At 32.3% G+C, this 25,966-nt stretch overlaps 2 protein-coding genes across 2 annotated transcripts; one reads left to right on the plus strand and one right to left on the minus strand.

Annotated features, from left to right (window-relative positions):
- Nucleotides 1–1,184: 1,184 nt before the first annotated feature.
- On the minus strand, nucleotides 1,185–8,633 carry LOC148191645 (carotenoid 9,10(9',10')-cleavage dioxygenase 1-like). Its single transcript, XM_088100529.1, has 14 exons — nucleotides 8,349–8,633; nucleotides 6,436–6,506; nucleotides 6,172–6,186; nucleotides 5,530–5,641; nucleotides 5,263–5,362; nucleotides 4,677–4,739; nucleotides 4,337–4,447; nucleotides 4,072–4,256; nucleotides 3,820–3,958; nucleotides 3,342–3,459; nucleotides 3,149–3,250; nucleotides 2,689–2,940; nucleotides 2,184–2,295; nucleotides 1,185–1,341 (listed from the first exon to the last, which is right to left on the minus strand). The coding sequence occupies exons 1-14, from the start codon at nucleotides 8,568–8,570 to the stop codon at nucleotides 1,312–1,314; spliced, it is 1,632 nt and encodes a 543-aa protein (XP_087956655.1). The 5' UTR covers nucleotides 8,571–8,633; the 3' UTR covers nucleotides 1,185–1,311.
- Nucleotides 8,634–13,253: 4,620 nt separating this feature from the next.
- On the plus strand, nucleotides 13,254–25,956 carry LOC124842108 (structural maintenance of chromosomes protein 2-1-like). The gene is made up of 20 exons (XM_088100565.1): nucleotides 13,254–13,756; nucleotides 16,665–17,345; nucleotides 17,480–17,623; nucleotides 17,714–18,004; nucleotides 18,099–18,284; nucleotides 18,367–18,531; nucleotides 18,623–18,682; nucleotides 18,913–18,975; nucleotides 19,126–19,217; nucleotides 19,426–19,522; nucleotides 21,429–21,545; nucleotides 21,670–21,888; nucleotides 22,785–22,925; nucleotides 23,003–23,170; nucleotides 23,245–23,429; nucleotides 23,539–23,632; nucleotides 23,709–23,797; nucleotides 24,144–24,369; nucleotides 25,090–25,164; nucleotides 25,531–25,956. The coding sequence occupies exons 1-20, from the start codon at nucleotides 13,439–13,441 to the stop codon at nucleotides 25,648–25,650; spliced, it is 3,531 nt and encodes a 1,176-aa protein (XP_087956691.1). The 5' UTR covers nucleotides 13,254–13,438; the 3' UTR covers nucleotides 25,651–25,956.
- Nucleotides 25,957–25,966: the final 10 nt, after the last annotated feature.

The raw sequence follows: 25,966 nt of genomic DNA on the forward strand, positions 1-25,966 counted from the left end.
CCATACTCCTTTCTTGTTGGAATTTATTTATGTAACTTGTACAATTCAAAAATTATTTATTACATAAAAAAAGTTATGTAATTTAAAACCATTTCGATTCTATGTCAGTAATATTTTTTAAATTGTGTAATAGGAAATATTTATGAATTGTATAATTTAGAAGTATAATTTTGCACAATTTAAAAATTATTCTTTAAAAAATTATGAATAACTTTTATATTACTATTTTAAAAAATAATATAATATTGATTAAATATGCTTTGAAAATTATGAATTCCAGAACTTAGTTAAGAAAGAAAAAAAGTTTAAATTGAAGGGTAAAGTTGGAATTTTAATATTTATATGGGTGCATAATAAAAGCATGGGTTTGAAAAAAAGAATGTTATTTTTAAAATTTTAAGATAATGTGTTTCTTTAATTATACAATATTTTTATTTTTATTATACATTTGGATAGAGAAAACTGAAAGGACTATAATAGTTAATTTATTAAAAATGAATAATCAAATATTTTCTGTGAATATAAGAACCTTAAAATATTACTGTACAGAAGTAAAGAAAGTGTGTATACATTTTTAATACTCTTATTTCAGTGTATATGTCATTATATTTTTTTTCTATGTTATCATAACTTATTTTTCCTATTCATATTAATTGAATTAAATGTATAATTGAAAAAGGAATATTTTATCTTGAAATTTAAGAAATAACAGATAAAAAAATACCTTTTGCTAAAAACTGATAATTGGTGAGGAACGAAGGAAATAAAATTGCAAGTTGGGATGACTTAATTTCATGGTAATTTAAGTTTAATATAAAAATATAAACTTAAATTTCAATAGGATAAAAAACAAATTTAACTCGAGTACGAAGAATGAAAAACATATTCAATTTTTTTATGCATAGATTTTAATTAAAAAACAAATTATCTTACTGTTATATGTTAGAGAATAGGATATGAGCAATTCGTGAGATGTATTATTATGTATCTAAGTTAAATTTTTCTCATTTTTACTTTTCATTTTCTCTTAGGTGATATTTGTAGTGACTTTAATAAGTAATTACTTTCGGATAATATGAAAAATAATTAATGATATTTTTTCAGGCATGAAACTTTTCATAAAAATATCAATAATTATGAAATAATTGAACGTTTCTTATTAAAATTGTAATGATACGAGTAACTAGTATGAATATTCCATTAATCTTTATTATTGCTTAATATATTATTATCTTAAAGTATATTCCATTATTTGTAGCAAAATGTATACAAAGATTGAGGCAGAACAACACAGTGAGGCTGCAACCATTATCACAGTTTTGCTTGTTCTTGCAATTGTTCCTGCCCAAAGAGAAACAATAACAATAATTAGTGGACATCCTCTTAAAGTGGAAGAAGAAATGAGGGTAATATTTTGATGTATAAGCACTTTCAACAGAACAAAAGGTAAGCAATGAATGAGGAACTATTGATTACTTCTTTATAAAAAAAGTGATTTTTATCAGCTCATTCAGCAGCAAACCCTGATGCTTGTCTGGTAGCATGAAACAGGTAAAACTGAAGATAATGTTGGTTGTTTGAAAAAAAAAAAAGGTACAATATTTTATTTTATTTATGAATTAAATATGCTTTTAGTATAGCAAAATTAAAAATCATTTATGTCCAAAACTTTTACATATTTTGATCCTAAACTTTAAAAATAAATAGATATAATATTCTTAACCTTAAAAGTATTAATTTCTTTACAGATTAAATGATGTTCCAGATTGACATTTAAACTAAATGTATCATAAACAACTCAAACACCAGCTCGAAACAACCCGTTGAAAAAGTTATTAAAATGAGGTTAGAAAGATTATATCCATTCATTTTTAAAGTTAGAGAACCAAATTATATTAAAATTTAAAACAAGGACAAATTTCAAATTTTGCAAGTTTAATAATTAAAAAGATATTTAACCTTATTCCCATTCATTTCTATATCTTTTTTGTTTATTTCTTTACTGATTTTCTTCAACCAAACACTTCTAATTTTCACTTATTTCATTCACCATTTAGATTTTCATTCCCTCACTGCCGAATAGACCCAGAAGAAAATAGGTTGCTTAATAAACATTCTGAGTGATGTGGAGGAAAGAAAGAGACGAAGAAATGCAATGTTGAAATATATGAAGCAACACAAACCTCAGTCACAAAGAAGGCATGGAAACCATATGGAACTCTATTGGGCAATTCCACAACCGCAACAGGATCTGCTGACATTGTTTTTGCATCAATGACATGCACAAATGATTTTCTGCAGTTTTGTATTATGAATTCTGTTAGTTAGCAATTGTAATGCAGATTACAGAAACTTGATAGACAATTTTTAAGAGGATATCATTATCTTAGTACTATAGAAGGCACTTTCAATTTGTAAAACGTAAAGGTATACAATATGTGTGCATGTTCATAATCAGTCCAAAGCATTATCTTTCTGTAATTACTTCCTTCTTCCTATATGTAAGTGTAAGAGTTTCTGTAGCAGAAAGAAGAAAAATGGAAGGTTTTAATAATACAAGGATCACAAACCAAAAAGGTGTAAGAACTAGTAGTTATAATTAGTATATTAGTATGGACAAAAAGGTTGTAAAACCTAAAAATAAGTTTATAGAAGTCACTGCTTCAAGTGTGTAGAGAAAGGTGTTACCCTGCATTTTCATCATGTACAAACAAGACCAAGTATCCATCATCTTCTTCAGAATCTATTCCAGGGACACGAGGGATATAAACAGCTTCCGAACCAAACTTTCCTGGTCCCAAGTCATAGAGTCCCTGAACATTTCCTCCAACTTCAAGCTTTTCTTTTCCATGATCTGGTTCGGCATGCAAATCAAATTTGATTATGCCGGTAACTTTTGCAATGTTGTCTAATGTGGTACCATAAACATATCGCTGCTTCCTGATGAAATGAAAGATTAAATGTGACCATGATGATTAAAATTATCAAATACAACATAGTTGAGATGTTAAAGTTCATAGTGATGTCTAACATGACCTTATTTGGATTAAAGTTATCAAATTGACATATGATTGAGATAGACTTGTTCACAAGTTATTGAGTACTTTGACTTCGCTAAATTTTCTCAACATGGAGAGAATGAGCTTACCTGCCAGTGTAGCTTTCATTGACTCTAGGAAAATCTACAGCAGAGGCTGACAATTTCTTTTGAGAAGCTTCACCAGTTTTCATGTTAAATCTCATTTCATACCTATAAAGTGTTAAGTGTTCATAAATAAAGAACAATTATGCAGTAAACTCTTTTTTTCTCAAAAATTTACATGTCAGAATGAATCCTTTACAGCTCATTTGAGAAATTTTCATGCTTTTCCTGGACAGCCCCACCGACGTTGTCCAACTTTGGATTCTGAAGGCGGCATGTGATCAGAACAACTTCATCTTCCTCCTCCCAAGCATTGGCTGAAAAAAAAATGACATGAAATTTTACAACTGAGAAATCTGTAGAAATAAATAATTCAGAGCATAAATTGAACCTGGTTTAGAATTCAAACATTTTAAGTATGTCACAATGGACAACTTTATGCAATGTTACTGCAAGGATTGTTATTGTACTATATACAGCCAAAAGACATCGTCCTTACTGTGGCAGGAAAAATATACCAGATTGTCTAATTTATTCTTTTGAAGGACAAACACCACATCTAACACATTTTGATAAATAAAAGGAGACTGTTTTCGAAGGGCCAAGAACAAAATAGTATTGGCATATCCTGGAATATCAATGAACATACAAATGAGAAACGAAATAAACAAGCATACCATTGTGGAATATGAAGCAGTTTGGTAGCTCAAACCATCTAATATTCTTTTCATCCTTAGCATACCGAGGTAGCACACCAAAACGGGCTTTCCTGGTTGAATCAAATGAGAATATCAATGTATTATTCTTCACCATTTCCTGAAAAAGGGTTTCAATCCACAATGTCAAATTCATTAATTGCCACCAATTGATGTACAAAGTCAATATGTGTGTTTTTTTCCGGAATATAAGAACAGATACACCTGTAATACCTTTGGCCTAAAAATCAGAGGAAGATCCAAGAATATTGCATAATTCTCTGTGATGGCAAAGTCATGCATCATGATGGGATCTGATACTGTTATGGGTACAGGATCATGCATATAACCATCTTTTGAAATTACTCTGTATGTGATATATGGTGGTGTATGTGCATAGCCAAATGTAAACATCTCCCCTGCATACAGAATATTTATTTGTTGGACAAATATTCCATTGAATCAGACAATTTAATCACTCATTTAAAGATCGCTTTACCAGTAAATGGATCAACTTTTGGATGAGCAGTGAAGGAGTGGCCTAATCTTTTATCATAATCTAGCATTCCAAGTGTCTGCAAATCACCATCTTCAAAAACTTTAATAGCATCTGCAAAATTCAAAATGAAACTACTTCAGTCCTGGAGACTAGAAGAGGTCAAAACAAGTATAATTAGCAAGTATCCATGAGAAAGGAAAGAACGCTGTCCGCTTAAGATCATAACTTGATGAATCTTTCATTCCCTTAGTTCCATACAGACCATGGCATTTCAGATATAATCAGCAAGCTTATATCATTCATGAAAGAAAAAAAAAAAGTGGGCACAAATGGTACTTACAAGGTTTATCTGCTTCTGAGAGAGCTAGAAGCTTCCCATGGTGATATACAAGAGCAGTATTGGCTGGTAGAAATTGGAATATGAACACAAGTTAGTTTCAACAATTTCAGTGATGCACAAGAGCTTAATATTCCCAGTCAAAAACGACTGGGAGCATTCACCAAAATATGTGTAACGGTAATCAGCAAAGCAAAGTACCAGGTAGTGCATTCTCCAGTCATATAGTAATGAAATGTGTACGAGTGTGCGTACGAGTATGTGTGCGTTTGCATTTGTCGAGTGTGTGTACACATATGTGTATGCATTTGTCGAGTGTGTGTACACATATGCGTATGCATTTGTCGAGGTATGCGTATGCATTTGTCAAAATTTATACGAGCATTGTAAGATGCAATGATAACATGAACACCATGCTAGTGATATATTTTTTGAAGTGCCAATACTTAAAAGAAGCCCATGCATAACGACAGTGGAATCTTCAAATGGGACACACAACGTACTATTTGAATGGTACTGAACAAAAATTGCAGAATGTAAGAAATTCCTGGGACCTTAAATTTGAAAAGAACCATAAAGCACAAATTACCTGTTCCACCTCCATAAGAAACATCCAACACTTTGAATTTAGTTCTCAGCATATGTATGTTAACCATTAAAAGTCCAAATAGACCCTTGAGATCTCCAATCTGATAGCAACACAAGAAGCTACGTTTGTCTAGGGAATCTAAAATAAATTATTTCTAAATTATAAAACTACTAAAATTCTCACTCAGCTTCTAAAATAAATTATTTCTAAATTATAAAACTACTAAAATTTTCACTCAGCTTCTAGGCTTTCACTTTCTTTCTATACCTTCATAAATTTGGACCGTCCAAAGTATTCTTCTTGTTTAAGACGAGAAGTTTTCACAAAACGTGAAACATATGTAGCTTTTCCATCTTTGATGCGCAAACCATGAATCATTCTGCAATTCATTGATACATGAATAAAAATTGGAGGAATAGACACCAGAACTATGAATTTTGTGCTGTATAAATTGGCAGCCCAAAACTTAAGAAAATCAGAGACAGTGAAATTGCCATTATGGTGAGCTGCAGAAAGTCAGAAATGAATATTGGAACTGGTGTTTGATTCACAAACAATTGAACTTAAATTTATATGGGAGGTGCTTTGTTATCTAGAATACTATATTGTTTAGGCTTAGTTAAGATTGTGGACCTTATACTTTTACTCTATGTTAAATTTAGTATCTATAGTTTCAATTTGTCCATTTACTCCATCATTTTACCAACTACCCCCCTCCCCCTCCCAGTGAAATGTAGGGATTCTGGAAAAAGAAAAAAGTGTTGAGATTTTGATTGAAGTTTGATGCTAAACACTATCCCAAGAAATTCCAAATTCCAATAGATCCAGAAAATATGGCCAGTCTATACAACTCATTTATAACAAACTTGAAAGAAATATGTGTTTGCATATAGGAAGAGAAGGACACACCCATCTCCATCAAACCTGCCAAAAACAGTGAGAGAAAGCACGGTATAAGAGTCAAAATCCACTTTAAGATCACATTTTTTGAAACAGACTAATTTAAAAAGTTCCATATTAACACCAAACCTTTTTGAATAATAAGTAAATATGGTAAAAAGAAAATCAATATACTTGTAAGCTACATGTATCATAAAAATTGAATATTTGCCAGGATTTGTTCAATATCTCATAATATAGAGTTCAAAAATGTAAAAAATAATAAAACTTTACCAGTGATATCCGGCAACAGGAGAAAACTTCGGATTAGGTCCAACTCTGACAAACTCCCCATTCAAGCAATCCTGAAAGACAGTTATAAACGGTAGAGAATGAGTGGCATGACTGGATATTGCTCTAGACTCCAGACCTTCGGTGAAAGAGTGTATACATTAAAATGTTTTAATTATATATCAGGTAACATTGTTCAAGGACAGTAATCAGAAAGCCAAAGATATACCACACATTTTCATGACCAGTAGCATAACAAGGTCTTGCATTTAAACAGAGCCATAAAGCACCATTATACTAGTGAAATTATATAAAAAGCAAAGAACTGCCAGAAAGACGGGCATGGACTACTTCCACGGTGATAAAAGATTAGGAAAATCTAGATATTGTAATTCTTACAATAACGAGATCTTCATCAATAAAACAACCAACTTTCAACTTTGAGAATGATGTATAAAACATGGCATGATTTGATGTTTGTTTAAAGAACTTCACACCATGTTAGAGAATCAAAATTATTCCATTTTCCTCTCTCTCTTCTCTGTTTATCCGAATTCTTTAATTTCCCTGTCTAAGTATTCCACTTCAAATTCAGAATTAAAATATAAGGTCATAACACCACAACAGATAAAATGAAATACAATAACACCAACTTTTTAAAAAACAATCCAGAACTGTGATTTCGGTGCATTCTCAATCTTTTTTCATGTAAACCCCATTTGCACAAGGGGCTGATTTAGGATCTTTTGGGTTAGAACCTTGTAGGAAATTTGGAAAATTAGTGAGAAGGTGGATTGGAAAGTGACTGAAATTCCAGGTTGGATAGTACTTTAGAAACATCTATATCTCAAACTACAAAACTCCAAATGAGGTGATTCAAAAACGAGATGAACATTCACGTTTTAAACTTTAATTTAAGCTCAAGAATCACTTAATTTGGGCATGTAAAACAAAAGATATAACCAAGAAAGATATGACCATGAGATAAACCTGGACAAAAGTGAGTTCCTGAATTCAGTGAAGGAAGAAGGAGAGGTGAAAAGAAAAGGTAAAAGAAAATAATCACTCTTTCCAAGGGAGACAACATATAAAGATGGAAAAGTCTTTTAATACAACCAAGGATTCTTGAATAGCTCAATAACATAGGAGAATCACTCTCACTAAATAAAACGAGATAAACTCTAATATTTTTGAATAAAACTCAACTTGCGTCATTGATAAAAATGGTTCAGGTAATATAGAAGCTTTAGCCATCATAGTTTAAAAGGATTCATTAACTGCAATTACATCTTGCTTAAGTTAATAATGATCCCACTTAAACTAATAATGATCCCACTACTTAATTACTAATTGTAATGAAATTGTGGCAACCAAAAGTCACCCAAAAACAATAAAACTCAGCCCACTAGCAGTCAACATTCTTGGTATTGTAACATCTCATTCATGCAATTATTTGCAACAAAAATAAAATAAAATAAAATAAAGTTAGTGCAGCCAAAAACATTGTCAATTGGACTTCATTAAAAACTATGTCACCTCATTTTTCTTCTACCCGGTTGGATTCACATCATTTTTGGACTACATGTGACTAAAATTGAAGCCGAATTTGTCAACTATTTACCACAAATTCAAGAAACATGACAACGATACATGTTCCTCAGACGGACAACCATACAACAATACAAGTTTAATTTTCATACACTGTCAAAGTAGAAATTTAACATTATCAATCAACCGGTCAGAAATTATCTTGACTGGAATTTCTCAAATAACAATAAACAACAGTCTTCCCCTACATAACAAAATCTATGATTGGATAACACCAAGCACTGTCAAACAATCTATAAAGCATGAGTACACTTCAATTGAATTGAATAAAGCAAAAATTCAACAAAGCAAGAGGCAAAAGTACTAACCGGGAGGTGCCCTTTGACAGGAAGGTCCTTTGTGGGAGGGGTCTCGGTGACAGGAGCAAAATTACCAGCGAGGTAGTGATGGGGCAGTGAAGTGTCATACAAAAACTTCACCACCAGCTTCTCCAACAAATCAATCACTTTCGAGGTGAAGCCATTGCTGGGTTTCGGTTCCACTTTCACCAACTCCCCCTCTCCTCCGTTCTTCTTTCCATCATCCCCCATTTGACCGAATGATTGCAACAAAGCTTTGAGCTTTACGAAAAGGGTGTGGAAATTAGTGAGTGGAGGTGTCACTATTTGAATGATGGCTTTGGTCTGATGTGGCTGATCTTCCAATGGCTCACTGTTGTTAAGGCCTTGTTTGGCCTAGCAATTGCCACGTTGTGTCACGATCACAATCTCGATGATTCTGAATTGTGGGACACAAATACTGATCTTACATTTTATTTTATCCTCATTTATCTTTTAAATTCTTCCCCATTACTAAAGATATTTCAACGATTAATGTTATTAATAAGTGATATATTAATTTTAAAATATCCTTACATAATATCTGTAATTTTAATTATTGATCAATGCCACGGTGAACAGAATTTTATGACAATGAGACTTGAAAATCGTAACAAAAAAATTAGAAACAAAAATACGAAAAGAATAAAAATACTAGTATAAACAAACATTAATGTGTGTCCGCTTATTATGTTATTCTATTTTATCATAATTTGTTAAAAAAAATATTGAAGATCGACTAGGTCTAATTTTTATTAAAAATTAAAGAATAAAAATATATTTAATTATAAATGTTATATACTCGAGTGTACATTTTACTTTTATACATTTTAATTTTTTTTTTGTTTTTACATTATTTTCTTACTGACTGATGACTTTACATTTTTTTCTCAATTTAAATATCTTAAATAATATATAACGATAAAAATAAATTTTATACATATGTAATACTATTTGATATATTTTTATTTTAATGTTAGTTAAAAAATATGTTTGAAATTTTAAATAAATTTAACAAAATTAGTTAAAATGATTAAATCTATATATTTTTAAAATTAAAAACTAAATTAGAACAAAGTTTTAAAAAATAACTAATTCTAATTAAGAAATAAAAAACATATTTAATCATAAAATTTATGATATTAAAAGTAACTTTATTAAGAGTCTTTTTATAAAATGTTTCCATGTATATTTAAATTAATAAATGAACAATCAGGAAAAAAGAAAAACATGTTTCTTAACGAAATTGAGAATAATAACGTGTAATGATTTTAAATTTTGAATAACTTTAAAAAGTAGATCGATTAAACATAGATTGTTTTAATTTAACGTGATTTATAATTTGAGTTAAAATATATAGCTAAATTAAATATTCATACAAAATTGAAACAAGTTTACTATTCTATAAAGTAAATACATGTTATTTTGAATAGTTAACCATTGTTTATAGTCTTCTAATTATTTTTTGATGACTTTTATCTTTCAAAATTCTATAAATACTAAACATGCAATTCACTCCTTAATCTTATTTTATAGTTTCTACCCTAAACAAAACTCTTCTTATAAAACAAAACTATCATCATTCATTTCAAAACCTTTGTTTTATGTCTATCTCCTGACTAACTTCTTTGTATTTGAAGTTATTGATGTAATTAATAAATAATTAATGTATTATTCAATGTATGTATGTATTTAATTTATTCTATTAAATGTTGTGAGAGTTTTTTAATTGAGGTGATTATATAATAGTATACGTAATTAAGGTAATTTACTATATTTATTGTATAACTTGTGTATTGATATAACGATTAAATGTGATTATGATTTGTTGTTTAATAAAAACATGTGATTATATCAATTACAATAACTATGTGAACTATATATATGTGTATATTTTGATGAATATAGTAATTAATGAACCTAATTATAATTTTATTAATTTGATACTTAATTGAAATAAATGAAGCACATTAAGTTGAAAACAATGATAATTAAATAAAATGTTAAGGTTTTAATTTATCTTACATGAATCATTAGAAATACATGCGCTACACACATTTATGTTCGTGTTTTTATTCTAGTAAAAATTTATTGTTATAAAATAACTTTCTAAAAATAATAATAAAAATAACACCTATTGGTGTTATCCTTTGTTCATGTCTTCACCTTTTCATAATCACATCTCATAAAACAAGTTAAATCATAAATATGCATATATAATCTTCAATACCAATTCTATCGGTGAAAACCTTTTTCAAATTTCATCATAAGTATTTTCCACTATGTGAGTTTTATCTTTAATTGAGCCATGATAGTCTCATTTCAAACTATGACATCAATACACTCCACACAACATCCAAATAGTAATATTCTCACATTGAAAATCACTACATTATCATTCAAAATCATGCATATCAAACCAAAGATAGATCTAACTAAAAGAGAGTATATACATCATTCATACCTCTTTATTTTTATTTATGTCATACATTTGTATCTTATTTCCATCCAAAGTCATCACATATTGATTAATTCAATTGAAATATTAATAATACGTGATTTATTTTTTTATTGTATTAACAAAATATTCAATTATAATATTTTCATTAAGTATATCAAAATTACGATCAAATTGGCAATCCAATTGGTCAAAATGATTAACCACATTTCAAGAATCATTTAGTCATAATTTAAAGTCAATTCAATGGTTAAAAGTTAAAACAGGGTGGCGTCCAACACGAGATCCCCCGTGCTCATTGTGAAGTGGGTATCCAACACGACCAGGGGATCATTTAATGCCTTAAACCTTTGACGTTAATGATTAAGTAGCGTCCAACGATCTCAAAGTTACGTTCGACACTTTGGACCACTAGAGCTCACTTAGTAACTTTAGTCTTACAAGCGGCGGACAACGATTTTGTGATATCGTCTCACACTTTATTTGAGTTTTAACTCTCAAATCGACTTAAATAGGTTGTCCAACTTGACTATCCATGCAACTTTAGTTCTTTCTTAGTTTAAAATAGCTTATTTTGGTTCAAAATAGTCACTGATATATCAAATATGACAATCGTAGCTAAATCAATTGAACCCCACAAACAACAATACTAAAACAGCCCATAAACAATGGCCCTAGCAATAAAAACACAATTCAATCTCATCTTTATACTCAGACAATTTACCAATACAATCTAACATTTAACATATCAACTCATACCATAGAATTTACAAACACTCCACATTGCTCATCACAAATTAGTTTCCAATCAAACAATCACATCATCTCAATTGAAATCAGTACACAAGTTAAAACATATATGAGCAAGTACAAATTTACCATAAGCATCCCTGACTTGGATAAACCTTCCTAGACTCAAAAGGTGCTCCCCATAGGTTGTGCCCCACATAGGTTAATATACCAACATACAGAGAGTTATGAACAACAATCATAATACACTGTTACAATCCTAACTGAATAAAGATTCACCTTGAGCCTTTCATCATCACATGCAAACTTCTACACCCCCTGATAGCAACCTCCTCAAGCTAGGTTGGGACAAAGCGCGAAGAGATGCTATGGTGATGATGAAGGTGCGAAAGCAAGGTGGTAAAGGGGCAAGGCTCATGACCTCTGGCGTTTTAATGGCGATGGGATGGTGTTTGATGGTTCTATTGAGAGGTTGGACTAACTTTAGGAAGAGTAACTAGAGGATATCGCATATGATGTTCTAGCCTCGACTTGAGACAAGACATGGTTGCACAAATATTTTGGCAACATAACATTATAATTCTCAAAGTGAGTTTACAAAAGGGAGACACATTTATTTATAGATGAAGGTGTCTCCAAAGTAGGCCAAGACCCCAAAATGTTATCTTGCATCAAACCTTAAAAATTCTGTCTTGATGAAAGAAAGTTTAACATGTAACACTTTAACTTTTAGAAAAACTCCCCACTCCTAAAATGTCATGTGGAAAACCCCTTTAACAAAAGTTTTCTACTGAAAAAATACACATGACCATGTAAAAAAAAGGTTTGATCCTTTTTGACGTCCCTATTTGTGTAGGAATGTCTCAGATAGGTCCTCGTTTTCTAAAGTGTATCAAAATGGTCCTTAATTTTGAAAATTTATATCAATTGAGTCCTTTCCGTTAAGTTGGCTGGACGACGTTAAAATAATTGATGAGTGAGATGCTGAGATGACGAACGAACGCTCGTCCACCAGCGAACGAACGCTCGTCCACCAGCGAACGAACGCTCGTCGACCTCTTACCGCTGGACGACCGTTCGTTCGGTGGTCGCCGAGCGTTCTTTCGCTGGTGGACGAGCGTTCGTTCGGTGGTGGACGAGCGTTCGTTCGTCATCTCAGCATCCCACTCATCAATTTTTTTAACGCCGTCCAGCCAACTTAACGGAAAGGACTCAATTGATATCAATTTTCAAAATTAAGGACCATTTTGATACACTTTAGAAAACGAGGACCTATCTGAGACATTCCTACACAAATAGGGACGTAAAAAAGGATTAAACCTAAAAAAAATATTTATTTATATATATTTTTTTGGAAGACTCATATTAATCATTACGTGCGAGAATTTACTCAATTGAATACCTTGGATATATATATTTAGGTCTACTTTTCTTACTTCTTGAAGTTTGGATCAACTAAGAACAAAGGTAAAAGTAAAATATAAAAAACAAACAATTAAGTATACACATATTTTGTATAATCAATTGTTTAATATACAAGTTTAGCAACTTCTGTAACAGATAAATGAAAAGAAAAAGAATATTTTACCATAATTTAAATTCGTTAATTATTAAATAAACAATTAAATTCATCTCATTATCACAATCAGTTGATAAAACCTAGAATAGTGAGATGGAGCCTGATTTTGAATTTCCCTAAATTTTCCCGCCTTTGATTTGCTATTCCCTTTGTCAGCTTCAACGCCCCCAACAAAGCAAAATCCCAAAAAGACTCATTTTTATTATTCCAATTCAAATTTTTTGTTCTCTTCACTCTCTTCCTCCTTCAACCGAACACGCCGTGTCGCGTTTCGATCTGCGAACCCTTTTCGCCATGCACATCAAGGAGGTTTGCTTGGAAGGGTTCAAGTCATACGCTACGCGCACCGTTGTTCCGGGCTTCGACCCCTTCTTCAACGCCATCACTGGCTTGAACGGTTCAGGCAAATCAAACATTCTCGACTCCATCTGCTTCGTTCTTGGCATCACCAATTTGCAGCAGGTTAGGGCTTCCAACCTCCAGGAACTCGTCTACAAGCAGGGTCAGGCCGGAATCACCAAAGCAACCGTCTCCATCGTCTTCGACAACTCCGACCGGTCGCGAAGCCCTCTCGGTTACGAAGGCCATCCCGAGATCACAGTAACAAGACAGGTTCTCATTTCTTCTTCTTCTTGTTCCCAATTCTTGTTTTAATTCCGCTGTTCTCCGTTAAAAAACGTAACTTTTTTTTCTTCTGGTGAAGAGTATCACATTATGAATAAAAACTAGTCACTGGAAATAGAATCACTGTTAGGTGAATAATGTTTTAGGAATTATACCATTGAATAAGGCTTAAATTAGGTAGACTTGGTTGTGTTTAAGTCTACAAAGCTTGAGCCAAATACTCTGATAATTTTACTCAAATCATTCACTAATGGGTCGTACCTAGTGTATTTCTAGTTATGTTCTATCGGGTTTATTTGCCAATGGTGTTTTTATTTCTCATTGAGGCTGTTTTTGGGGATCTTGACAAAAAAATAGGAGATAATGGAAGTAAAGAGAAAATGACTTTTTCTTTTTAGCAATTAATTATAAATTACTAAAATCCTTCACTAGCAGGCTTTTCATTTGATGTGTTTTCTCCTCGGTCTTGTCTCTTTCAGGTTTATTTGCTGAAGATGCTTTAGTTTTACGTTTTGTAGCTGTTTTTCAAAATTTATATATTTTAATTAAAGGGATAAAGGAAGTTAATGTAAAACAAATTTTATTTTTAGCAGTTAATTCTCTTAATATTTTTATTTATTTTTGGATAATGATGGCTTTGAAGTTACACTCAGTGTTGCGAAATTCGGACCTATTGGGTAAGCCGGGTATCGCGATGATATCTTTATTATAATATATAGCAAAGCAATGAGAAATTGATATTTTGTGCCTCCATATACTTTAAAGAAAAAGATTTATTAATAAAGATGGTTGTATAATAAATAGTGAATAATTACGTAAAGAGAAAATATTAATAAAGGTTGTTACATAAAAAAATAGTGAGTTGAATTAGTTTTAACATAATTTATTTCTATTTTTTAGATAAACAGAATTATAAAATGGGTGGAGAGTTCTTGCTATAAATTGTGTGTATATATGCTTTTGACTTTAGTTTTGAGGTTCTGTTGTTCTTTATATTTTTTTGAAGAATTTGTGTTGTTGTTAAGACTTCTATTTTGGATAATTTCATATATAGTTTTTCTATGTTCAACATGATATCTAGAGTCTAAGGTTCTTTTATATAAAAATTGTAATTGCTTGCCTGTTGGGCTGACAATTGTTCGTGGCATCACAGTCTATCATTGCTGCCGTCGAAGTTCTAGTTTTGATTGGCAACCTCATGGTTTTGATTGTCTTAGCTAAACGACCATAGTGATGTCTTCATCAGAAATCTTATGTGCTCTCAGCGTTTTCAAAGTTGTGGATCTGCCTCATTTTTTTCCATGCATGGTAGTGCGTCATGTCTCATTTTAGACAAGGATTTAGAGGTCAATGTCGCTCTTTTTCCTCTTCCTGGTCTGTTTTCCATGGTCGCACGTCTTGTTTCAGGCAACTATTAAAAGCATTGAGGTTGTACTTTCTCCTCTTTTCAGTGCCTTGTTTGGAGAATCTTAGATTTTGAGGGTTTCTCTCTTTTCATCACTTCTTTTGTTGCTGTCTCTTTTGACCTCTCTTTGGTCACTAGTGTGTATGACTTGTCCATATATATTTTTTCTTTCATGGTAAAGATGACTTTTGTTAGTTTATCTATAGCAACGATAGTTCTTCAACAATGTCCTTTTTTATCAACTGCATGTAAACAATGTATTCCTTGATAGTGATTTGTAAGGAGAGCCTTCTTGGTTGATATTTCATCTTATATGTTGTTTATGCAAATCATTAACAATTTAGTGTTACTTGAGTTTAGAAGCAAATATTTTCACTAAGTTTTTATTGATTATATTAGTAACAAGATTGGTACGTACGATTTGTATACATCGAGAAGTGTTAAACTAGTTTATTATTATTCCTTATTTGTATTTTGGGCTTAGCCCATATTTCTTCTATTATAAATAGAGTATTTTATGTGTATATTCAACCCAAGTGAGATTAATCTTATACATAGTTTTCACTATATTCAACAAATATTAACTACTTTGTGACGATGATGTTTTGAATTGTATTGAATTTTTTCTTATTACATATATTAGTTCTTTGTTATGATAAACATTTTTAAATTTATGATAGACTTATCAAATTATGTGAAATATATATAACCTTTTTTAATGTAAACTGGTTAATAGATGACCAAATGATCATTGACTCTGTACCGGTTTCCACAACATTGGTTAGGATACAGGACCTGGTTCTAATTTTCCAAATCCATTAACTCCAATTCCTAATTTTTTAGTTTTGTCTCTACATTTCAGGTTTATTTATCTCATGTTTTATGCTTAATTCCATTTTTAGAGACTTTGTAAGGTTGAGAGGAAGAAAAGTGAGGGGATGGAGGGAATTTTGACAATTGAAATGATGCGATAATAGAATGGAAGTAAATAATTGAATTTTTGTTGATAAGGATAAAATTTTCTCTCTTTTTTCATTATTTTTATCTTCAGCTAAATTAATAAAAATGAGAATGTATTATCTGCGTTTTTTTTGTTTCTTATGCAAACTTACCATTATGTTATTTGGCGACAGAGAATTATGGGTTCAGTTTAATAGTTGTTTGATTTTCTTTTTTATGATAGTGATGACTTAAGTTATGTACGACCAACTTAACAATATTTTGTTGAAGTAAACTTAGGTTTAATGTTTAATAATTAACATAAAAAAGATTAAATTATAATTTAAAATGGAAAATTAATCTCGTTTTTTGGGGTTTTAAGTTTAGAAGCTTCTTGTATTGATTCACTGCGTTTACCTTTTAAGTTTCAAGTTGTTTTCTTGTTCTTGGGTTGAGTGGCAATTCCATTTTAAAAGAAAATTTTAACTATCAATGATTAACTGTATGCATTATCGTTTTGTTTATTGTGTTATGTATTGGGGTACAATGCAGATTGTGGTAGGGGGAAGGAACAAATATTTGATCAATGGGAAGCTTGCACAGCCTAGTCAAGTTCAGAACCTTTTTCATTCAGTGCAGCTAAATGTTAATAATCCACATTTCCTTATAATGCAAGGACGGATCACTAAGGTTTTAAATATGAAACCGCCAGAGATATTGTCCATGCTTGAGGAAGCTGCGGGGACGAGAATGTACGAGACAAAGAAAGAGGCTGCTTTAAAAACACTTGAGAAGAAGCAGAGTAAGGTTGACGAGATTAACAATCTTCTTGATCAGGAAATACTGCCTGCTCTGGAGAAGTTAAGGAAAGAAAAGACACAGTACATGCAATGGGCTAATGGAAATGCTGAGTTAGATAGGCTGAGAAGGTTCTGTATTGCTTATGATTATGTTCAAGCGGAGAGGATTAAAGACAATGCTGCTTCGGAGGTGGAGGGAGTGAAAGGCAAGATAGCTGAGATTGATGATGCTGTTAAGACAAATCAGGTGGAAATAAAGGAAATGGAGGCCAAAATAGCTCAGTTGTCTGCTGAAAAGGAAGCTAGCATGGGTGGAGAAATGAAATCTCTCTCAGAGAAGGTAGATGCGCTTTCCCAGAATCTTGTGAGGGAAACGTCTGTATTAAATAACAAAGAAGACTCTTTGAGGAGTGAAGAAGCCAACAAAGCAAATGTATGTCAGTGATGTTCTGAATTCACTGTTTGCTCAATTTGAAGATTTTGTTGCCAATTCCTTGCAACTAATGTTTTGAGATATTTCTATTTTGTGAAGCTAATATTTGGTTTTTGAACCTTTTGTGTTTTAAGATTGTTAAAAACATTGAAGAGCTGAAGCAATCTGTAGACGAGAAGGCGTCTGCTGTTAAAAAGGCTGAAGAGGGGGCATCAGGTCTGAAAAATAAAGTTGAGGAGCTTACAAATAGTCTAGAGGAGCATGAAAAAGAATACCAGGTAACTGGTTTAAAGTTGTCTGGTTCTGGGATGTCTATCAGTGGGATTTCTCTTGGTGTTTATTTTATCCTGTTGCTCGAATTTTTACAGGGTGTTTTAGCCGGCAAAAGCAGTGGTAATGAGGAGAAGTGCTTGGAGGATCAACTAAGGGATGCAAAGGTAGCAGTCGGGAGTGCTGAGACAGAATTGAAACAACTGACAGCCAAGATTAGCCATTGTGAAAAGGAACTGAAGGAAAAAACAAATCAATTAAAGTCAAAACGTGAAGAAGCTAATGCTGTCGTAAAAGAGCTCAACTCCAGACAAAAAGATGTGGAGAATATAAGAACTGGGTTGGAATCTCTCTCATATAAAGAGGGTGAGATGGAGGATTTACAAAAGGTTAGATTGGTTTATCTTCTGCTAGTTTCTTTCCAATTTAAAAATGTTTATACAAGTCTTGTTTAAGTAAATTCTCTTGTAAAATAACTTATAGGAGCGTACGACTGAGATGGACTGTGTGCAAAAGTGGAAGGATGAGATACGCAATCTTTCAGCTTACCTGGCTAATGTTGAATTTACTTACCGTGATCCTGTCATGAACTTTGATAGGTCAAAGGTGAAAGGTGTTGTTGCAAAACTCATCAAAGTAAAGGATAGGTCCACAATGACTGCCCTAGAGGTTGGATATCGTGATAACTTTTACCTAAATTTATGAAAGAAAATTCTTAGGTTAAGAAGCCCTGAGTTATTGCCATTTTCAGGTTACAGCTGGTGGGAAGTTGTATAATGTTGTTGTTGACACAGAAAATACTGGGAAGCAGCTACTACAAAATGGAAATCTTAGAAGAAGAGTGACAATTATACCTCTGAACAAAATACAATCCCATACAGTTCCCTCAAGAGTTCAACAAGCTGCTGTTAGACTGGTTGGTCACTGGAATTTTTTTCTTTTTAAATTACTTATCTACTTATTTTTTCGTCACTAGAAGCTGAAGAATTGATCCACTTCCATTTAAGGTGGGGAAGGGGAATGCTGAAGTGGCCCTTTCTTTGGTTGGTTATGAAGAAGAATTAAAGGTTTGCTCCTTGAATTGCAATTTATTTTTGTAATCATGCAGTGGTACCCACTACATCGTTACTGAGCATTTTCTATACCACTTGAAGGTTCTAATAATGTTTTCTATTTTTGTTTCTGCATATTATCTTGTCGGGTGTCTTGATCAGTGTTTAGGAAATTTGGTGCTCAGGTTTTGATTCATTTTTTTTAAAGTACACATTTTCTAACTTAATTTTATGTTTGTTGCTAGAGTGCAATGGAATATGTATTTGGTTCAACCTTTGTTTGCAAAACCATTGATGCTGCAAAGGAGGTAACTAGTGATGGACCTTTTTTAATGTTCAGCTACATTGGCATTAGATGTATGATGTGTATTGGTTATGCCTTTTACAATCATACTCTTCTATCTGCCACATGATCATCTCACTCTTACACCCTTTCATTTTTGTTGGATGTCTAATAGGTGGCATTTAATAGAGACATTTACACAACAAGTGTCACTCTTGAAGGAGATATATTTCAACCAAGGGGTCTTCTGACTGGTGGGAGCAGGAAGTATGGTCCTATACCAGAATACACATTGTTTTCTGTTCAATAATACACTGATCAGTAAAGCATAATATAATAGAGTTTTTGACAACCTTAAAGGAGTTATGTTTCTAGTAGTTGATGCAGCCACTTAGTTATTCAATCTCTGTATCTGATGTCATTTTAAGCAATTCAGTATACTTCTGGATATGTTGTGACGGATTTGTTGTAACAGGGGAAGTGGTGATCTTTTGGGACGACTTCATGCTTTGGCTGAGGCCGAGTCAAAACTTTCAGTGCATCAAAGAAGGTTGTCAGAGATCGAGGCAAAGGTAGACTCCGAAGACCCCCTTTTTCCAGAATTATATGGAAACTTTGAAAACATAGTAATAAGCGATTTTACATTGTATTTTGATATTTTGTTTTATTTTTCTGCTACTGAATTTGGAAGTTTAAATATAGGAATGATTAGCTTATATGTTATTTGGGTTGGGTGTCAATTACTTGAAGTAAAGATGCAGGTAGGTTTCCCTTTTGTTGCAATGAAAGCCACCTATTTGCTATAATTAATGGTGGGTACTGAAGCAGGAGTCAAACAAATCCTCCTTTAGAAAGAAAATATCAAAAAACAAAGCATTAATTAATTAAACCCCCCACATGTATATTCAAATCACTTCTAAAATGGTTACTAGTGCTAGGTCAGGACCTTAAATTAAGTACAAAATTGTTTTATTCAAAAGAAAGGGTAATTTTGGTTTTCGGCCTTAAAAGTTCAGGCATTTCACTTTAGGTAAAGCCGCTATGCACTGATTTTGGGGCATGTTGCCGAAGACCTCGCACCTTTTACTAGTCTAAAAAATGCATATGATAACTTGCTCTCTTTAGAGATTCAGTTTTCCTTAAGACATCATAAACGTCTCAACTAAAAGTATCTAGCTAGGGTCGAATATACAGATAAATTGTTAATGTTTCACAACCAGAAGAGCATAAAACACAACCATGAAACAATATTATAGGGTATTATTGTGAGTATTTGCTAGATATTGTTTATTAGCTTTGTTATGTACAGTGGTCCAACTAAGAGATTTCATGTTGTTGGGAACTCTGACTTTCTAAAATAGATCAGCGAGCCAACCCTTGGAGAATTGGACTTAGAAAGGGCCAACACAATAATATTATCCAGTGGAATCGAAAGTTTGTGGGCTGTAGGAAAAGAGAAAATGACCCTTTTGTTTCGTAATAAGTAAAGTTTCAATTTCAACATTAAGAAAATTTCAAGAAATGGAAGAATTTTAACCTATGAAGCACAGACATGGCACATACACTTCGATACCTATAATCTGCAAGCATCATCATGAATTATTTAAATCGACAATGGAGATTTTTGTATTCAAAATCATAAAAGTTACTCAATTATAACAATTTGAACATATTGTTGCTTAGTACAAAAAATGATGTAATCAATTCATCTAAAATCCAAAAAGTTAAAAGAGAATCTAATTCATTTAAAAAATTCCTCCTCTTATTGATCATCATTATTGAAAAAGACACTCTATAGCTCAGGTTCATCTAAGAAAATGTAAACACAGAAGTGGAAACTCAATACAAGGTAAAGAGAAAACTTAAATGCGAAATAGACACATCCTTTGTTTAAAGGAGAAATAGAAACTTACAACACAAGTTTCCGACTTTTCAGCTTTTAATGCTGTGTTGGACTCTTGGAAGTCACAGTTTTCTCTCTCTGTAATTCAACTCTTCGGCAAAGTGTTTGACACATGTTGATGTCATTGAAGAGCTATGTCCGTGCTTCACAGATTTTAGGAGAAATGTTTTGGTGAGAGGAAAAAGGATTTTGGTGGGGATAAGAATACATACTAGTTAGTTTGACATTGTTTCTGCTTAGCATCTGTTAGAAATGGAATTGATCCAAGATAATCCCAAAAATCGTGGGAGGATGGTTCCCCAAGCCTTATTAGTAGTATTTTGACCATGTTTACAGAGTTAGCAAGCAAACAACGTGGTGCGTATATGAATGGATCTAAGCACATTATGATTTTCTTTTTACTTCATAGTTTCTAGTACGCATTTGTTTTTGGTATTTATTACTTTTGATAATCTTGAAGCTTAGTCATTTTTTTTTCTCTAAGCTATTTTTTGAAAATGAGATCATTTTTTCAGATTTTTCACATAATTTTAATCTTATAAATCTTTGGTTTGTCGTTTAATCATGATATCCAGATCTCAAAGCTTCTTCCGCTTCAGAAAAAGTTTATAGATCTCAAAGCACAATTAGAACTTAAGTCGTACGACCTTACATTGTTTCAGAGCAGAGCTGAGCAAAATGAGCATCATAAGGTTTTTGTTTCTTTTTCTTTCTTTCTCTAAAATTGATCTTTGAAAAAACATTGCAGTTCCGTGGGATTTTGTTATATTTTTCTGTGTTATTCACCACCAATCACCATCTCATTTTTCTTTGTAGCTTGGAGAATTAGTGAAGAAGATTGAGCAAGAGCTAAATGAAGCAAAATCGACAATCATGGACAAGCAACTTTTGTATGAGGACTGCGTCAAAACTGTTTCATCTCTTGAGAATTCAATAAAAGACCATGACATAAACAGAGAAAGTAGACTAAAAGGATTGGAGAAAAAGATAAAATCTATAAAATCTCAAATGCAGTCATCTTTAAAAGATCTGAAGGTATGTTTGAAAATTATTTTTTAAATCATATGATTCCTTTAACTGATTTAGTACAACTCAATAAAGACAAACCTTATGATGAGGGTCAAGATAGTTAGTTGTGCATGTAAAACTCCAGTTGTTATAATGAGTCAAAATCATGTTGGGAAAAAAGGTTGGGTTACCTGTGATGGTCTGCTGGATACTTTCAATATTTAACATTTATTGAAAGTAGTTTTCGTTCTTATTCCGTTCTCTTGAGAATGCTTTTCTATTGGCTTGCATATGTTCCCTTATTTGACAATACTGCCTTCACTAATTGTTGAAAGTACCATAAACGAATTTCTGTGACATCTATGCGTTTTTGGCCAGTGTCCGCCCATCTCCGCCTGAGCAAATTTTGAATGAATAAAGAAGTATCTTAGGCAATATTGATATAGATTGTGGAATCAGCTAGTAGCTACAATGAAGGAAATCCTGTGCCCGATCTTATTTTTAGAGTGGGGAATGCGGTTTGTGGCTTGTTGAAGAAAAAACACGGATACATTTTCAAAAAATACAGCGCTCAGAATTAATTATAACCTACATAAATATAACCAAGTAATATTGGTATAGAAGAAAGAAATATAGGTGATAGAAATAAAAAAGAGTATAAATAGATGAAAATAAAGTGAAAGTTAAATGTGTTTAGTTGAAGAGAAATGGAAAAGAGACGAGGGGAGAGAGAGATAAATAAATGGAACTGGGTGAGAAATAGTGCTGCTAATCCTACCATTTTTACAATTATTTACACCATATTTCTCCCCTCCCAAACACCAACTAATTTCCGTCTCCTCCCCCTCTAATTCTCTCTCATCAAATACACCATAAATAATCATTACAGTTTAAAAGTTAATTGGTTGCTTGCTGGTTTTTAGGGGCATGATAGTGAAAAGGAGAGACTTGTAATGGAAATGGAAGCTGTTATCCAGGAGCAAGCATCCCTGGAGAATCAGTTAGCATCATTGGGAGCGCTGATAAGCAATCTTACCTCCGATGTAGAGCAGCAAAAATTAAAAGTAAGTATTTGTATTTTTATGTTTATTAGATCTGTTTCTGTAGTGCAAGATTGTGTTCTCAACCCTATGTGCTATAGGTTGTTGCTGTACGGGATAACCTGGATCAAGTTCAATCAGAGCTGAAATCAGTTAGCCTGAAAATGAAAGAACGTGATAAGGATATCAGTGCTATCATTAAAGAGCAACAAAAACTTGAACATAAAATTACTGAGAGTAATCTAGAAAGGAAGAAGATGGAAAATGAGGTAATATTAACAGCTCTTGCCTGAACACTTGAAATTGTGTGCTTAAAAATCATATCTTTATTCTATTATTCCAGGTAAAACGAATGGAGATGGAACAGAAAGATTGCTCTGTCAGAGTAGATAAATTAATTGAGAAGCATGCTTGGATTGCTTCTGAAAAACAATTGTTTGGTAGAAGTGGGACAGATTATGATTTTTCTTCCTGTGATCCAAGTAAATCAAGGGAACAGCTCGAGAAGCTTCAGGCTGAGCAATCTGGGTCTGATGCTTTGAAACTCTACTATTATGGATTAATGTGCTTACTAAAATTATGTGTCCTAATTTACTGTAGTAACACTTTTTGTTTGCTATTGTTTTACATGCTTAAGACTTGAGAAAAGGGTGAATAAGAAAGTGATGGCAATGTTTGAGAAGGCAGAGGACGAGTACAATGATTTGATGTCAAAAAAATATATAATTGAGGTGAATTTTAAATTATTTTCACAATTTTTTATCCTTCTTGTGGAAGTGCTTATTCTTCTTTTCTTTTCTGGCCTAGAATGACAAGTCCAAAATCAAGAAGGTGATTGAAGAGCTAGATGAGAAGAAGAAGGAGACACTAAATGTTACCTGGATCAAAGTAAATAAGTGAGTTATTAATTCTTTAGTATAATGTGAACTACTCTATCTATGATTGTTGTATATATTAGCTTTTTGATAGTTGAGTTGGTTAACATGATATCAGATCCGTCATGACAAATAGTCAAGGGGTCAATCCAGTATAAAATATTTTGGATAGTGATGTTTTCATTCATCGCATTAAAAATAGGATCACAAGACGGAGAATAAATAAAGCTATAAACAAACTTGGGTGCCATATCCCTATCAAAGGAAATAAATGTAATCTAATCTGTTAAAATCAAAATGATTTTCACCACAAAATGATCCATTTAATACACTGGTTGAGTATCACGTTTTTATTTTGTTCATCCAGGGACTTTGGGTCTATCTTTTCTACACTATTACCGGGAACAATGGCTAAACTAGAACCTCCAGAAGGATGCAGCTTCCTTGACGGTCTTGAGGTTCGTGTTGCATTTGGAAGTGTGTGGAAGCAGTCGTTGTCTGAATTAAGTGGAGGTCAGCGATCGCTGCTTGCACTTTCTCTGATTCTGGCACTGCTTCTGTTCAAACCCGCTCCACTTTACATCCTTGACGAGGTATGTTTTTTTTTGTAATTTTTTTTTTTGTAGAATGCCAGTTATCTTATTGTTACAGTACTTACAATAGACTACATTGAATTCATGATAGTGAAATACTGAAATCATATAAGTTCGCCTCTATATATACACTGATAGGGTCCTACAAAAGACCTTAGGATCTGAGTTGTTGATGCATGCTTGGCACATAACATATCCTGAACAAACTTTTTTTTTCCTTTATGCATTTTGTCAATGCCTATATTAGCAAAAAAAGATGTTTGTATTTTTCTGTAAAATTCAGTGCTATTGATCCTTTCCCGTGTTAATGATGTTTCAGTTAGAACGTAGTGATATGTCAACCTCAGAGGTGCCATCCAAGAGCACTAACCTTTACTTTACTAATCATAATCCCACTAATTAGGAAAATATATTGTGAGACGATCAGAAAACATGGGAACTGATGTCAAGAGAAAATGACGAAAGCTAATTCCTAAAAAAATCTGAAGATATTGGATAATTTTGTAGATTATCGTATTATCATATATTCTAACACTCCTCTCAAGCCAAACCTTACAGTAAGATTACTACAGATAAACCCATTATCGAAAGATGTATAATTGAGACCATAGAGTGGAGAGAATGGGATGATTATCTGTTAATATTACCTTCAATTTAATTTATACAATTCAATCAATGATTGTGTGGTTGGGCCAAATGTTTCTTGTTTGATTCTTGCAGGTTGATGCAGCTCTTGATTTGAGCCACACACAAAACATAGGGAGAATGATAAAGGCTCATTTTCCACACTCTCAGGTAGAGTAAAATTGTTGATATTGTCGTGTGATTTCTTGCAATTTTGTCTTTCTAATTCTAAAAAAATAATTGCCAAGAATCTCTTATTTCAGGTTACACAAAATATTAAAAGAAAAACATAGACGTCTTGTCTTTTCACATGTATGATCATGTGATTTTTTAATGTCAACTTTATTTTTCATAAAGAAAGATTTGTTACAGAATTCGTCTAGTTTCAGAAGACTTTTTTTTCTTATCACCTTTTTCTTTTTACTAAAAAAACAATTGAAAATATTTCAGATGTTACACAATTTCTTTAATTCACTCTCCTGTGGCTATTTCCCCATTTCCACTGACCTCATTTCTTTTGGTTACTTCTACTTGCAGTTTATTGTGGTTTCCTTGAAGGAAGGCATGTTCAATAACGCAAATGTTCTTTTCCGGACAAAATTTGTTGATGGTGTTTCAACTGTTCAGCGAACAGTTGCTTCTAAACAAAGCAAATGATGTTTTTGCTTCATCTGTTACAAACTTGCGTTCATCTACAGGGAAAGTAGAAATGTAGGTAGTACCTGTAATTTAAGTGCTTATGTAATTTGAACATCAGTATAAGCAAATGATGTATTTGCTTCATCTGTTATAAGTCTTGCACTCATGTTCATCTTCAGGGAAAGCAGAAATGTAGGTAATACATGTAATTTAAATGCTTATGTAATTTGAACATCAGTGTAGGGTCTAGATGTGATTTAACTATGACTAATGATATTCCTGATGTAATTAACTATTTAACAATGAAGATTGGGGTAACATGGATGTGTTTGAA

Source organism: Vigna umbellata, chromosome 10 (assembly GCF_029865625.1).
Source record: "Vigna umbellata cultivar VRB3 chromosome 10, Vumbellata_1.0, whole genome shotgun sequence".
Lineage (NCBI taxonomy): Eukaryota > Viridiplantae > Streptophyta > Magnoliopsida > Fabales > Fabaceae > Vigna > Vigna umbellata.